Source organism: Cucumis sativus, chromosome 6, assembly GCF_000004075.3.
Source record: "Cucumis sativus cultivar 9930 chromosome 6, Cucumber_9930_V3, whole genome shotgun sequence".
Classification (NCBI taxonomy): Eukaryota; Viridiplantae; Streptophyta; class Magnoliopsida; order Cucurbitales; family Cucurbitaceae; genus Cucumis; species Cucumis sativus.
This window is the reverse complement of record NC_026660.2, coordinates 23,913,029-23,929,854: the sequence shown is the minus strand read 5'-3', so window position 1 is coordinate 23,929,854 and position 16,826 is coordinate 23,913,029. Positions and strand designations below refer to the sequence as shown.

The 16,826-nt window shown below is 34.1% G+C and overlaps 2 protein-coding genes and 1 long non-coding RNA gene across 3 annotated transcripts; 1 reads left to right on the top strand and 2 right to left on the bottom strand.

Moving 5' to 3' along the window:
• Nucleotides 1–686: 686 nt before the first annotated feature.
• On the top strand, nucleotides 687–3,635 carry LOC105435894. The gene is made up of 2 exons (XM_011659437.2): nucleotides 687–894; nucleotides 2,033–3,635. The coding sequence occupies exon 2, from the start codon at nucleotides 2,034–2,036 to the stop codon at nucleotides 3,423–3,425; it is 1,392 nt and encodes a 463-aa protein (XP_011657739.1). The 5' UTR covers nucleotides 687–894; nucleotide 2,033; the 3' UTR covers nucleotides 3,426–3,635.
• Nucleotides 3,636–4,270: 635 nt separating this feature from the next.
• LOC101213923 (protein CHROMATIN REMODELING 24) lies at nucleotides 4,271–16,115 on the bottom strand. Its single transcript, XM_011659438.2, has 22 exons — nucleotides 15,760–16,115; nucleotides 15,537–15,668; nucleotides 14,450–15,426; nucleotides 14,235–14,365; nucleotides 14,086–14,140; nucleotides 13,330–13,458; nucleotides 12,642–12,749; nucleotides 12,433–12,488; nucleotides 11,294–11,384; nucleotides 10,521–10,658; nucleotides 10,359–10,436; nucleotides 9,575–9,784; nucleotides 9,425–9,496; nucleotides 8,056–8,136; nucleotides 7,861–7,979; nucleotides 7,021–7,132; nucleotides 6,600–6,668; nucleotides 6,429–6,523; nucleotides 5,759–5,893; nucleotides 5,563–5,631; nucleotides 5,363–5,495; nucleotides 4,271–4,584 (listed from the first exon to the last, which is right to left on the bottom strand). Exons 1-22 carry the CDS (start codon nucleotides 15,899–15,901, stop codon nucleotides 4,435–4,437), a joined length of 3,282 nt encoding a protein of 1,093 aa, XP_011657740.1. The 5' UTR covers nucleotides 15,902–16,115; the 3' UTR covers nucleotides 4,271–4,434.
• Nucleotides 10,768–11,287, bottom strand: LOC116404629. The gene is made up of 2 exons (XR_004217596.1): nucleotides 11,116–11,287; nucleotides 10,768–10,959 (listed from the first exon to the last, which is right to left on the bottom strand). It is a non-coding gene; the product is annotated as an uncharacterized LOC116404629 (long non-coding RNA).
• Nucleotides 16,116–16,826: the final 711 nt, after the last annotated feature.

The window sequence follows — 16,826 nt, the reverse complement described above, 5'->3', positions numbered from 1 at the left end:
GCAAAATTTGAGAATGTTACAGTTATGGATGAATGTTTTTGGTAGGACTAGATTTGGCTATTTTTCATATATAAAAAAATGACGCAAGAATTATTATAAAAAAAAAAATCATAATTTACTTATAGGTTAAATCGATACTTTTAACAAAAAGAACTTTTATTTTTATTACTTTAATTTTATCTGTTAAAGTTAAAAGTTAATTTAAATCTTTAAATAAAAAAAATTGTCAAAAATTAACTAATAATAATCACTCTCACATAAGTAAATATATTTTTGCTGACCATTGATAAATTTTCTTTTTAAAAAATCATCAAACAAATTATTAATAACAATTAAACAGTTATTTTCAAATATAACCAAAATATTTAAATATAATAAAATTGTAATGAAAGATACGAAGTAGAAATTTATCGACATCTATTATTAATAAATTTAAAAATTACTTTTATAGGAGAGTGATTTACTATAAATAATTTAGAAAAGATTTACTAACTATGGTATTTTTTTTTATTGGAAGTGTAATATTTTGTCAAATATTTTATTTTTAAATAATTTTTGATATAAATAGATTTAAGGTTTATTAAAAATATAATAATAGAGGGACTACAAATGGAATAGTAGGAAAGTGGAGGACTAGAATGAAAAAGTAAATTAAACCTAAAAATGATATTACCCTATTCGGCGTCAGATGAAAAAAAAGAAAAGGTGACGGTGAAAGAAAAAGACGACATTTGGGACCCAGAAGAAAACCCATCTGATAGCCACGCCAAAAAAAATAAACTACCCCTCTGCCGTAGCGCCAAAATCAGCCACCACCGTCACGCCGCTCCGGCAGGCTTCTTCATCGCTCAAACCAACAGTTCTTGTTTTTTTTCTCTAATTCTCTCCCCTTCTGTAAGTTTCTTGGTTCCACTTGAAATTACTCGAATTCTCGCGGTTCATAATGCCCATTTGGTTCTCTAACCCCTAAAATCGATATCAAATATTTTACGTTTAATGGGACTCGTTTTATTCATAGTCTATTTTGTTTCGGTTTTGTTATCTAGGGTTTTGTTAATACTCAAGACGTTCTTTTCTTTTTTTCTTTTTTTTTTTGTGAATTTGGTTGTTTGGGTTTGTGTGTGTTCATTTGAGTTATTTGCTGAAATTAGTGTTTTTGTTGATGGCCTTTAATTTATCTATTGTTTGGTTGTTATGACGTTAGGAATTTTTATTCATGTACTTAAAATGTTTGTCCTGTTGTTTAACGAAGTGCAGTCCTTGCACGCTGCAAGATAATGTTGCAGCTGGTTCAGTTGAGGAAGGTCAAGAACAACTTAATCCTTTTTTTTTATTTTTGTGAAGAGTGAGTTCTGGAATTCTAAAGCAAGTGTAACGAAGCCTAGTTCATCCTTGAAGGTCATAGAAACCTATGGATTGAAATATTTCTCAAAGTGTCCTCCCTTATAAACATCAGCTTCTTTAAGGCGTTTATACTATGGAAGAGAATGGGTTCAATTTATTTTAGCCACCTACCTAAGATTCAATATCCTATGAGTGAATTAGGCGGTTTGTCTTGTGAGATGAGTTTAGGTGCTTGCAAGTTGGCTGGGACTTAGAGGCTTTGATCCCCAATCTCCAAATTTTGTTTTGTACTAGAAAAAAAAGAGTAATAATTAGTATGCCTTCGAACAAAATCAGTAGGCAGGAACTCTCGTATTTTTAATGGCACCAGTCATAGTTTTGACTATATTTCTTTGGTTGCATATACGGCCCTCACCTGGTGTAAATTGGTTTTCCCCTTTTATAATTATGATTAAGTTTCTCTTATCGCTCAATGAAAGAGCATTTTTGTAATCCTATTCATAGGTCATCATCTTTGTAATTTCATCTTACCAATGAAATTGTTTACATTTTCCGATAAAAGAAAATGTTGGGTTATGCGTGAAGACTCCAAGAGAGCCATGGTTGGAGGCTATAAAACCAAAGTATTCATTCATATAAACTATACTGGTTATTTCATAGTTTCTAACGTAACATATCATATTTTCAGGATGTCTCCTGTGCGGGTTCTGGTTATGTATAATGGCGATTGGATTTTTAGTGAGAATGGTTTTGAATTTAATGGTGACAAATTAAAAGGAATTGTTGTTGATGAGAAAATTACACACAGCGATCTTCTGGACAAAGTCTATGAGATTGTCAAAGTTGATCCAGCTGAATATGTGGCCACGATGAAATGTTTATATAAAGCCCACGTCCCAACTCCACCAACAGAAATATTAGACAATGAAGATGTCGATTTTTTTATTGGTGAGAATCTTGTAGACGATCATGGCAGGAGAACACCATTGTGCATCACCATCAAACGTAGAGAATCACTAAATCAAGAGAAGGAGGTGCATTATCCAGTTCCGTTCGACTCTGGAAGTGTAAGTAATCAAACTTCTGGCTTTGCGCCTACTGCACAAAATTCTCAATTTCCTCCTTTTCTTGCTCTTACTGAAATCGAAGAACAAAACACAACTGCCATAAGTTGTGGACCTCAGGCAGACATGAATTGTGATGATGAGATGCAAAATGCTGATCAACATCAACATGATAACTGCAATGATAATAGAGTACCTGATAATGAGGTAGAAAATGCGCATATGCAAAATGATAATTATGGTTGTAGTGATGAGATTCATCCACACACCTCCAATAATATGTCTTTTGATGATAATCTTACCATCCAAAATGACAGAAAAGACATCCAAGAATTTGCAACACCTGATCCATTGAACCCGAGCATTCAACCATGCTTGTATTCTGAGCAGTTGAACATGAGTGTACCAAAAAATTTAACTATCGAGCAGTTGATGTCTAATGATACTATAGCAGTTGGCCAGACTTATCCAAGCAAGAAGGATGTACAAAGCAAATTAAGTCTTATGGCTATAAAAGAAAATTTTGAATTCAAAGTAAGGCGTTCGACAAGAGAATTATTGTTCGTAATATGTACAGACAAAAGCTGTAAGTGGCGACTTCGTGCATCAAAGTTGAATGATTCTGACTGCTTCCTGATAAGAAAATTCCACAATGCCCATACTTGTTTAACCGAGAAGTTCCATCGCAACCATCATCAAGCCAGTAGTTGGGTTGTTGGTCAACTAATCAAGTCCAAGTTTGAGGAAGGTGCTTCTGATTATAGACCAAATGACATAATCAAAGATGTAGAGAAACAACTTGGAGTTACTATATCTTATGATAAAGCTTGGAGGGCACGAGAAATTGCTCTTCGTTGCCTAAAGAGGTCACGGGATCGAGAGAAACGGTCCCGTGGGAGACCGAGGAAGGAAAAACCTGTGTCGAGTGACAAAGAACCATCTCTGCGATTGTGTGGGACCTGTGGTGGTCGTGGTCACAATAGAAAAACTTGTAGAAGCCTTACTGTTCCACAGTGAAGTGCTAGAGAACTGGGAGTTAATGAGGGAGTAGGTAGAGCTTGACTTTTTTTTCTTTCTTTTATTGTGGGGATATTTAATAAATGAAATTTGATATGTTGAAAGGTGATCCCAAGTACTGTTCTCATTCTTCGTTTTTCCTTCTTTGAGAATGGTATTCTTTCATTTCATTTCAGCTTTAGTATAATATTTTGGCATCTTGCTATCAAATTCACATTATTTCTGCATTTGGGTTGTTTTATTTTCTCATTTTATGCATTTAGATATTCTCTAATCGAATCACGTGGTTAGGAGACTTGGTATAAATTAATTTTGGATAAGTTTTATTTGGGGTATTCCTCAGTCAAATAGTTAAAACTTAAAATCCTACGTTGATGCAGATTAAATATATTTATTCTCATGACCTTACTGTTAAGGCGGGTGTAATTTTTGTATGATTATGCTTGGGCTTAAGACATGTTATTAAACTTTTGTTTAACGTGTGTATGACTCAATAGCCACCTAAAATATGAATTGAAATTTTCACATTTTTGTTTATACGACTTTTTAAATCGTGTTATACTATAACATCATAATACATAGTAACATGAATTTCTGGTTAATTTACAAATTTAATTAGTAAACTTTAGCTATTTGGTCCGCAAATTCTTAAGTGTAATAAAATTTGAGACCTTTCGAGTTTGTTATGAATTGTCAATTGTGCAAATTTCTAATATTTTGTCACTAATAATAAAACTCTAAACAAACTTAAAACTTTAAAACTCGTGTCTAATAAACAAGTAAATTTTTAAAAATTTGAAAGCCCAGAGAATTAAGGGAGTAAATCTGTGAAATTAAACTAAATATGTAGGTAATAAAAGATATGACTTTTGATAATTTACGCAGCAAATTAAACAAATAATAAAAACTGGATCGTTGTCTCAAAAGAGATACCATATAAAGTTGAATGGTTGGTCAGTCCCAAACTTCACTTGTGAAAGAAATTTCAATCAACACATCAAAATATAATCTATACATTCAATATCTCCTGGAACTCGTCAGCAATCTCGATGACTTCACTTTCATGTTCTTTTCTTCTTAATTCAGAAAGTTGTAAATTCAATTCATCAATTTGCTTATGAATTCTTTCCCCCCTGTCTGGTAATCTTGAGATAAGAACCTGATCATTTGTTCAACAAAATAAAATTTGAGCTGTTTTGACAAATTGAATTAAAATTAAAACAACCCATCATCATTGAACAAATCGAGTCATCTTACAACCATCCTAGAACTATAACAATTTCTGTTATTCCTTTAGACTGAGGAACAATAATAATCTAAAGTCTGTTAGATTAGTCAATTTAAACTTTGTTTAATGCTTTTAGATTTACTAAATACATCAGATATATTTGATGGATGATGATCTAGATTTCTTTTTTCTTTTTTATTAAAAAACTACATCAGGATTCCATGATTTAAACGATCAAAACAATATTTTTTATGTTTTTAGTGCGTCCAAATCTATAAATCTAAATTTAAAATGTAAAATTATATTATATTTAGAAATAAAGTATGCCACATTCTAAACTCAATTCTTTTCTTAAAAAAATAAAATATGTATTATGCTGTGTGTTGTAGATTATATAGAGTATAACAAAAGCAATTTTTTTAAACATGAAACATCTTCATAAAATAATTAATATTAGTCAGCAGGTATAAGTAGTTTTATAATTTATAAATATAGTATCAAACAAATTTAAAATAACGGTTTACATTAGAATCCAATTTCAAAGTTTTCTAGCAAACACATATAATTCTGTTTTAATTGAATCTCTTGTTTTCAAATTTTGTTTTCAAATTTCCTACCAAAGTGGTTGAGTTGAGGGAAGTCTGGAAGAGGACTAGCTAGATTATATCTTTAAGAACTCGCTCAAAAGGAAAGTTGCATGGAATCGTACCTTATTTTCTAGAGTTTGAGACAGCCGATTGATTCTATATTTGAGTTCATTTACTGTAGGTTTGCCTGGACTGCTTGAATTTGTGGTAGATCTGTTCAACTTCACATCCTTTGGGTTGAAAGCATACCTTGCTCTGGAAACAACGTAAAAGACGTTACTACGCCATTTGATGATTTACTCCATGTAATACTAACTCATACCCGTTTATATCATGATCGGATGAAGAACTTGATGTTGGTCTGTCTCTGAATCCAAACTCTCTATTCCTCCTATAACCATATTAAAATGGAACTGGTTAGTTTCAAAAGGTAATGAACATTGCAAGGCTTATAATGATCTTTTATTTTTCCAGAAATAGGAGTGAAACGAATTTGCAGTGATAAAAAATAAAGTTACCTGAACGATGTGTCTTCTTCCTCCAATGCATACACCGGCTCTGGAGCAGTCTTCGAAAATAGCAAATTGTGGTGACTAACTCCTGCAATACCTTGAGTCTCCAGAAACTTTATGTGGCTTCTCAAAGATTCGTCCCTGTAGCCACATACAACGCGTGAATACTTAGGGGGGAAAATGTACTGCAAAATGCTGGTTATGGTTTCCTGTTTAGCAGCCCGAAAGGACGTCAAAGACTAAATAATTCTCAATTTCAAAAACTAGCAATACGCTCTGTTCTTCTTAAACAAAAGCATAAACATAGAGTATTTAAATCATATTTGCCAAACCAAATAGACAATAAAATCATACTAATATTATAATCCGCTAGTGATGCTACTCAACTAGAACAGTCTAGTTGATCAAAAAGTTTTCATCTAAAATTCAAATCTTCCCAGGATACAGAATGCTAAATATTGAGGCATTATTCTCTTTAGTCACTTGAAACTTGGAGGCAGATGACAACTGATAAAGTACCCAGAAAGACATAATTACTTAGGAGTTCAGAAGCGCTATAGAAACATACATAATTTCAGTGACATTTGTAGAGTAAACCACAGGCAAGTTTTAAATACGAACACTCGTGTGAATGCTTATCATTTGCATTCAATGGAATTTATCATTTGAATCTTACATTGCAAGTTGTTGATCATGTTCCTCATGCATTTGCTGTTGTGTGACAGATGTATCAAATCCCTCTTCTGGAAGGCTAAAAAGCTCCCGAAGATCCTGGAACATTTATACTATTAACCACACAATCCAACAAGCAAAACAAATTTTTTTTTTACAATTTTACATGTATTACCTGTTGACTAAAGTACCGTATCTGTTCTTTGTGCTCTGTTGCTGTTTTAAACAACCCCCCTTTATAAACCTACACAAAAATTTTATAAATCAAAATAAGTGGTAGAATTTCGTTCAAATTAAAAATGGCAATTCTTTTAAATGTACAATGGTTATTTGCTCATAGACCATCTAATGATATAAGCCTCCCAGCAGGTGTGAGAAAAAGAAAAGAAAGAAAGAAAGAAAGAAAGAAGGAAAGAAAATTACTGCAAAATAAGGTCTATAGGGAATTTATTGGTATACGTAGGAAAAAAGGTTTACCAATTTGGTCTGGTAAACAATTCTACATTCTCAAGTTTATGCGTGCCATACATGACATTTAAGATCTTAGTCTAATAAGAGTTGTACATCCGACAAAACATTTATAGAATAAACATTACCTGTTTTCTGTAGATCTTTTCTTCAACAGTCCCACATGTCATTAATCTATACACTATAACATCTTTCTTTTGTCCAATTCTGTATGCTCGATCAACGCTTTGATTATCAGTACTACAACCAGATTGGGAACATTTAGTTAATAACTGCAAAGTCATTATATATATACATGTTAACATGAAAAATGATCTTAGATTATTGAGATTCACATGTAAACAGTTAATCTGTACAAGATGAAAGGCAAATGCATGTAAAATCAAATGCATATTTTCAATTCTGAGTGTCCAGTGTTGCAAAAGTTAAGAGTCATGAGCAACCAGTTCAACTACTCTACCATCGAAGTATGACATTTAAACAATTAAGAAGTCAAATTTTAATTTTGACTTGAATATGAAACTTCACGACTCAAGCAGTATTACAGAATGGACATGGATGTTGGTGAGGCATGACTTAGGATGGTAGACTCACCATGCACTAGCTTGTGTCATATCATCATAAAGTGCATAAACTACTTCTTCAATTCATCAAAGATATACAAATACACAGGCAAATGAACTTATTTTAAGTATCCATACTGAATTTTCAGTCATTTTGTAGAAAACAAACTTTAATTACAACATGTATGTTACTGTTTAACCAATCAACGACTATTTTCATTTGATAGCCAATAAGAAACGAAACAAAATGAAGTAATAATGGAGAAGGGGAAAAAAGATGAAAAGAATGGAGAATTTTTCTGCCTTATTTGAAAGAAACTATGTAGTCATGGTATTCTTCAACAAATTTAAGCTGCAAGATTTGTGCAAACTTGAGAAAGAACTAAACATATATATCTAACAAACCTTGGATTCCAGGCTGGATCTACTACAATTACACGATCAGCTCTGGTAAGCGTAAGACCTAGACCACCGACTTGAGATGTCAAGAGAAATATAGAAGCTCCTCTACCTTCTTGAAAATCCTATGAAGGGATAAAAGAATTTCATATCAAGAAGGTTATATAAGCATATATAAGTGTCTTTTGGTAGTTTACTTACATTTACAATCTTTACTCTGTCCATGGCTTTTGTAGTACCATCAATGCGCAAAAACTCATAATCATTGGATAACAGTGATTTCTACAGAGAAAAAAATACACACGTTAATCACTTCAACCTTTAGTTCTAAGAGCCTTGATTAGAAATTGTGATACTCGTTGGAGATTTCAATTGAAGTTAACATGAACTGGTGCATTTATATTTAAATTTCACACAGTAAATACTCCCACAAACAAGTAGATTATTATTATATTAAAAATGTCTCTATTTGTAAGGAATTTGAAATTTGTCAATAAAAGCTTTCAAGCGTTGGCTCGTTGTGGTGGTTGCTGTTGAAAGTTTTTACTTTTTCAAGCCTTCTGTCAAATATGCATTGGATAAAGTATCTGATAGACACACTATTGCCTAAGCTAAAATCAGTAAGGTTTCATCCTATTGCTTTTGAAATAGATGTTCGTTGGAATAAGAGTTTCTCTTGGGATTGGTTCAAAGAGTAAAAAGTTGTCTTTACATTTTTTTGCTGGTAGGATGCTAACAAGTATTATCTCAAGAAGAAAAGATGAACTCAAGAACTCTTAAAAGAACATTCAATTATGAAATATATACTAAAAGATCATAAGAACAAGTAACAAGTAATCCTAGCCTTTCTAGAGGGTTAGACTCTACCAAGGTTCCCTTACAAGGAAATCTCTCTACAAAATTCTTCACACCTCTCCCCAACCCCTCTCCCACTATTTACAACAAAAAGCCCTAACCAACTTACCATCTATTTACTAATATGACCTCACTAACAACCATTTTCATTTTCTCCTAATAATCCACTATTTTCCTATCTAGGGACCTTACAGATGCTTTATTTTGGGACAGTGCATCAATGTTTCTTTTATGCATCTGCATTCCTAGGGGTGCCATTGGTGGAAAAACTTCTCAACGAAGTCTCTCTACTCAAGACACATCAATAGCAATATACTTCTAAAAATAAGATAAAAATAGCATTAAGTTCCTTAATTGGACAACAAAAAATTTATGAACATAACACTTTCTTTATGAGAATGAATGTAACCACTTAATAGAGAGCTTTTATTCATGTAGATCATCAAGACACTTGAGGCATAGCAACTGATAATATAAAGAGCCTACATATACTGGTTTATGAATTAATAGACGAGATTTATGTGTATTCTTTATCTTGACACATTCAAATACATGGATGGATATATTGTATGCCACTGTGTATACTAAAGTTGTTTGATAGCATATTTATCAACAATCATCTTGACATTTTACACTATGAGCCCATAACCATATTTTGTTATTAAATAGTGTCGTTTGAATATAAAATATCAGAATAAGTCAAGCCGAACTGAACCTCGAGAAGACTGAGCATCTTGCGAGTTTGAGAAAAGATAAGAATACTATGCCCCTTCGGGACCAAATTATCCTGCCAATAACATAAAAAATGTTATTAAACACGCTACCATTAATACTTCAACAACGGATTCAATCAAACATCACTAACCAATAAAGACATTATGAAGGATATTTTGCAAGAGACGTTGTCATCATACACTTCATAAAAGTCCCTATCAACTACATCTGCTAAACGTTTTGCCAGCTTTTCTGCTACACCAGCATCCTCTGGGCTTAGCACGGTTTCCATTCCTTCCAATACCTCTTCAGCAGCTCTTTTGGTCAAAAGAAGTGGATGATCACATATCTTCTTAAGAATCTGCACCATACCAAATGAATACTTAACTTTGTGGTACTCCACTATTTGTGGCGATGATGGTACCATTTCAAGGAACAAAAGTTATTGTAGAACATAGATGATGACGGGGGCTCTCCCTTAACCTCAAATTTATTAAATGGTGGATTTTTTTCTTTTTAACTTTCTAATTCAAAAGAAAAATTGGGAAAGTTTTAACCCAACTTCCATTGTGATTCATGAATAGTAGGGCATAAATACCAAAATAAAAGACGTAAAGGCAATGTATTTAATGAATGTTCTTTAATAAATAAATAGATAAGTTACGCCACAGTTCATAAGCTTTAAGACAGCACTGTCAGGCGTCAAAGGGGAAGCAGTAAATGATATGCACATAGCATACAATTTGAGCTAGAACTTAATGATGATAAATTGTATCATAAAGACGAAGGTTTTATGAATTATTTCGTTTCATTTTGGCTTTCGAATTGGTTTTCTCACTGTACCATGTACTTGACCATTTTTTCTTCTGGAAGTTGCATGGTTTTTCATTCATCAGTGAAAAATATGTTCCCTTGAAATTATAAAAATAAAGTACCGTAAGGGCAGCCAATACTGAGCCATCAAATGCTGAAAGTGCCAAATCACTCTTCAAGAAAGCTTCATAAAGTTGTCGCTGCATCAATTAAATGGGGGCGCAACATTGTTATTCTGTGAATGATGTGATCAGGAAGGAAATTGATAAAATAATTTATCATACCTGACAACTAGTTAGTCTGAGCCAAACAATAATGTCATTCTTTTTAGAAAGTTTGGTAGCAGCTTGATCATTATCCTCATTGAACACTTCACTCTTCATACGACGCAAAAAGTAGGGTTGGATTCGTTCCCTTAAACCCTGTAAAATGCAACGCCATTAATATACTTACAATGCTACAGAATACAGAGAGCTAGTAGACAGCGTTTATTCATAAATAACGTAATTTAAATTTGGAAAGTTGTGGCAGTTGAGTCAAAGTTGAATGGAAAGTACTTCATTCATTGAAAACAGTACAAAAAAGGGGAACATTAGATACTCTCCCAGAACCAAACAGTCGGTTTTCTCTTTCTAACAGGGCAAATATATTCAGCTAGCTTAATCAGAAAGGGGAAAATCGAAAGGAAAATCGAAGTTGCCCAACGAGACGAAGCTCTTGAACCTGCAGTTTGAATTTTCATTAAAAAATTACCAAAATAAAGCACCAATCACCAATAATCGTGATCTACCGTGATTATCAATTAACAAATTATCCTGTATTGTACACCAAGTCCAGGATGCAGCAACAACAAAAGTGAGAGAGAGAGAGAGAGCGTACTTTCCCTTTTCACAAAACTCTGTTGGTTTCTTCCAGAATGTGTTCAGTAAAAAAAATCCCAATGTTTTTTCCCTTTCTCCTTTGACTATTATAAATAAATCTTAGTTTTCAAAATTGTGCTAAACTAGAAGGTGACAACAAAAAGGTTAAAGGTCCATAAACAAGCAATAGACATTACCTTTGCAACCACTGAACCGATCCGTTTATCTCTTTCAGAAGCCTTTTTGTCATTTCCACGAAGAATTGCTGACTCGTAGTGTTCTTTAAACCTGACCAGATTCCAAACTCCATTACAACAATACATGAACAAAACTTTGAACAAGTAACATGAATAGACGAAACAGCATATTTATCATTGTGTGGGGGAGAGTTCTCTTTGTTCTTTATTTCCGCATCTTTATCATTTATCCTCTCTTCCAAAAACTGCATGATATCGGATCTTTTGTTTGGGTATGAGAATCCTGAGTCTTTTTCTTTCCGATTTCATCATAAATTGACCAAACAGGAAACGACGAAGGTCGCCTCTCTTCTTTCTTTGGTTGAGGGGCGTAGCTTTAGGAGGGAAGGAGGGATATTCGAGTTTGGAGTTCTAACCCGAGTCATGGATAACATGTGAACCCTTCTTTAGTTGGTTGTTAGATCCCTCCCCACCTGAAGAGTCTATTTTTGAAGTGGTCTGAAGTACTAAGGTTTCAAAGAAAGTTAGGATCTTTGTTTGGCAAGTCTTGCTTGACCAAGTTAACACTGTTGATAGGCTTGTTAGAGGAGGACTCCACTTGTTGGCCCTTTTTGTTGCTTGCTTTGTTGAAAGGCGAAAACCTTGATCACCTTTTTTGGTATTGTCAGTATGCTCAAAACCTGTGGAGCTTCTTTATGCAGAAGTTTGGCGTTAGCGATGCCGACCACTAAGCATTCATGCGATGATTGAGGAGTTCCTCCTCCATCCGCACTTCAGAGAGAGGAGTTCTTTTTATGGCTAGCTAGGGTGTGTGCAGTGTGCTATTATTTGGGACATTTGGAGGGAAAGGAATGGCAAGTGTTTCATGGTAGGGAAAGGGACCACAATGGTGATTAAATTTCACGTTTCCCTTTGGACTTCGATTTCAAAGGCTTTTTGTAACTATTCCATTGTAACGTTTTACTTAGTTGGTCCCTTTCTTTTAGATGGGGCGTTTTGCTTGTCTGATTTTTTTGTATGCCTTTGTATTCTTTCATTTTTTTTTCTCAATCAAAGCTATTATTTCTATTAATAACAAAAAAAGACGAAAAATATACCTAACAATATAGAACAACCAATAATAAAACGAGGAACCATACCAGTGCTTGTCACCCAATAGGTCAGGACAGCAAAAATTAAACAGGGCCCACAGTTCCTATTAGAGAGAGGGAGAGAGAATGGAGATAGTTAACTCCGTACGGGATCACACTAAAAACACACCACCAATAGAGTACTTTACGAATGAAGGCGGATAATAGATGAAAGGGAAATGATATTATATTATCTGGTACAACTAGTAATGTGATACCTTCAGATTGTTTTGCAATGGTGTGCCGCTTATAATTATGCGATGAGCACTGGGTATATCAAGTAAACTTTTGGCTCTTTGAGTGCTAGGATTCTTTATAAGATGACCCTGGATTATAGATGAATAGATCAATCACACCAATACATATCACAAATGGAAAGTTTACATCGACTTATGGGAAATAAGTTATTTATGATTCTGGTAAGAAAATGACTAACAAAACATGATAAAATTTATAAAAATGGTTAAATCACTAATTGACAACCCAATGGGTGAATTGAATATTAATTTGGGAGAAAATAACATTATAGAGGTTTTTTAACATAGGACCTCATGCTTCGATACCATTTATGTCACAAATTGACCCAAAAGCTTAAGTTGGTGGATCGAGGTAAGTTTAATTATATCAACACACCTACTGAATATATGATGAAACGAGTGCATGAACTTCAAGCTATTTAAAAAAAGAACATAAGTTCTTGAATCTTGGAAGCAACTTCTAATAACAGAATTTTAGTTGTGTATGGAAGTTTGAACATAATGAACTAAGTCTTTCATATGTGAAATGAAAACAGTATTGTATCTTTATGGTAAAGAACAATTAGTACAAATAAAATAAGCTTATCAGCTAAATATTAAAAAAACAAACAACTTCATGATAAGTAAACTACAAGTAACTAATAATGACCTCATCAAGAATCATGTAATCCCATGTTGTTCCATCCTCAGTTTCCTCGTCTTCAGAGAAGCAGTTTCCTTGCAAGGACTTTGAATTATTCCTCACAATATCGTAAGTTGTAAGAAGAACACCTTTATCCTGTTGTGGAGACAAGTAATACAGACAAAATAGAACTTTCCATTATACATAGGAGTTAGTTTCATATAGAAACAACTTTGGTTTAGAAAAAAATGAAAGAATGCAAAATCATGCCAAAGGAAAAAAAAAGGGGGTCACAAAAGACCCCTAGAGAAAGGGTGTCTCACTAGGTAAGATGTTGCCTTTAGAATGACTACAAATTAACTTCAAGTAGGAATTCCAAAGAGAAACATGAAACCTCGCCAACAACTAAAGAATACAATAGAAAGGACCCATCAATGTAGTCTTCTTCCTTAAAAGCCCATTCAAAATGTTCACACAACACAACCAACAAAAAGGGAGAAAATTTGTAGGCAACGGGAACCTAATTAAAAGAATAAAGAATTAGGGAAAGTAAATCTTAACTACCCATGGACTTTCATCAAGGTCCAATGCCACTATTTCTAACAGATAACGACCCCTAACCCAACACATAATTAAAACTAATAGATCTAACACACAAGTTGAACAATATCATCGTACAACAAAAGTCTGCCACGAATAATGCAATCTAATATTTACAATTGTCTTTGCTTCTAATTCATGATTGCAGGCTTAGTTTAATTACAAAACTTAGATAGAACTAACCTGAAGAATATAATTAAGCTCATACTGCCGAAGTTTAGCTGACGTCCCATAGTATCTGTACAGGAAATGGAAAGCTCAGCAGCTACGTTCAGTTCTATAAACAAGTAAGAAAAATATTTAAAACAATCCAGGCAATAAAGGGTTACTACTCTCTCGTCTTCTCAGAAAGACCCACAACAGATAACTCTTTAATCCAATGGGGCAGGAGAGTTTTTGGAGCCACAACCAAGACCCTCTTTATTAAACGCGAATAAAAAAGACCAGCTAGAAAGCCACAAATCTGAGAAGGAACGGAAAAAAATATGTATTTAGACACATTCAAGCAAATAAACAAATTGAGAGGAATAGTTTTTTCTGTTATTACCTGCATTGTTTTCCCTAAACCCATGTCATCACCTAAAATTCCACCCTTACCCAGACAATGTAGAGACCACAGCCACTGCAACCCATCACGTTGATGTGGATACAGCATCGTTGCAATTCTACCTTGCAATTTGAAAGTAGAGTTGCGACCAGCAGAGCTTTTCCCCTCCAAGATAAAATCCTCGCAAGACTTATCAAGCCCATCAGAACCATCATCCTTCTCTTCATATTTTCCATCTTGCCTTCTTACTTCATTAAAATCCCTTGTTTCATGATTCAGAACTACGCAATCATCCTCATCCTCTACCTCTCCTTCATCTATCAACACAGGACTTTTTCCTAGGGAATTGTACGTTTTTTGGACATCCTGACTCCTGCATTTATCTCGTCCTTTGTCATGTTTATTACCATGCTCTAAATTTAGAAGCTGTTCACTATCTTTACCGCACGTATCAACTTTATGAATTCCCTCGTCAAACACATCTACCTTCACCTTATTTGGAAGAATTTCTTCTCCGTACTCACCACTCCCACCGACGTTGAGAGTCTTGACAGCTTTTTCAACTTTCACACTTTCACCTAACAAGGAATTAGATGGTTTAGTGGAGAACTTCAGACTTTCAACCTCACGATCATCGGCTTTATTTGCTTCCTCGTTCCCTTTTCCACCGGAAGAAGCCGAGAAGTCTTCTATAGAATCAACTTTTTTTGGCTTTTCTCGCCTTTTCTCGACAGACAAAAGCTCAAGCCTCGCGCTCAAGTCATTCAGGATATCCCTGATTTCACTTCCCTTGTTAACGCGATTTTCAACGGGCAGTGGAGGTGGCGGAGAAGGGGAATCGAAATCCGTAATACCAGAAAAATTGGGTGCATTGAAATAGAACCCCTCTGGATTATCCAAACAATCATTTTCTCGAGACGAGAGTTTGCACAGACGGCGTCGGCCATTGATCTTAACCTTCGTCGGCTTTTCTTCGACTGAAAGTTACGAGGTGGAAAAAAAAACAGAAATAACATCACGAATACGCAAAGATACTACCAATAAATTCCATGGTTATGAAACCCCAAGAAGATAACGAAATCCGTACCATTAACACCTGAAGACTGCGGAACTTTATCATCGTTAAATTCGTCAACATTGGACGATACTTCACTGAAGAGATGTTGATTCTCAAGTCCAATTCTCGAGGGTTTTACGTCTTCGTCTCCTTCTCTATGGTCTGCACACAAAAACAAACTCACCAGCGATGACTACAAAGCTGCGAAATCCAAGAGCCAATAAAAAAAACGGGAGAAGAGAGTGTACTATACCAGCAGCGGTTGCCAAAGAGGGTTTTGGAGGAGCAGAAAGATCCTGAAGGAGGCGGTAATGACGATCGTTCAAACTGAGTGGTTTCTTCCTACTGGTGGTGGAATCGGCCATTCCTGAGTTGAAAATGGAACCGCCTTCCATCTGCCGGAGAGATTGTGGAGGGGCGAAGAACAAATTCGATAGAAGGGTTTAGGAATGGGGTTTGGTTTTGGTTGAATTGTGATCGTCGTGTTTTTGAACTATATGCTATGGGTTTCTACAGCTTTCCCGCTTTGCAATAGATACTTGAACATTTCAAAATGTGATGGTTGTTTTCTTCAATCATCTATGTCTTGTTACACAATCTCAACACTCTGCTTGTGAGCATCGCCCACGATGGTTTTGTTTTACGAAAAATTAATATGAATATATAGTGGTTCGTACATGAAAAATCAAGTATTACTAAACCAAAGTAATCAAAGTTGAGTTGATCGATCTAGAGATCGTTGGTGTTGGTGCCTGTTTCGAAAAGTTTCAAACAATGATTTACACTTTATTGAATCGACTATGGTCGATTTCGTAAAAAGAAAATCAGACTCCAATCAACCGATCACCCATATGAATATGTGTCTGGTTTTTTAAAATAAATTTGGTTTCGAGTTTTCAAAAGGTATTTTATAAGTCGATAAATTAAAAAGAAATGGTCTTAAAAGACTCGTAAATAAATTTATATTTTATTTTAAATAACTGGGTGGCATTTGAAATTAGAAAAATAACCTCTAAAAACTGATAGTATATTTTTCAATTTTAAATGTCATATAATTAATTTTAAGAAATCAAACATAAAATATTTTTTGGACCTTGTAAACATATTTTTTTAAATTTAGAATGATCAACGAGTCTATTGTTATAAATCTCAAGATTAAAAAAAATCATTTTTAAAATTGAGTGACCAAAACATCAAAACTTACGACTAAAAATGTAGTTTTTCCTTTATTTTACCTTCGAGAATGATGGTTTTATTTTTTTATAAAAGAAAATGGCTCCATCAAACCAACAGATAAAGTTTGATTACGAAAATCCCAAC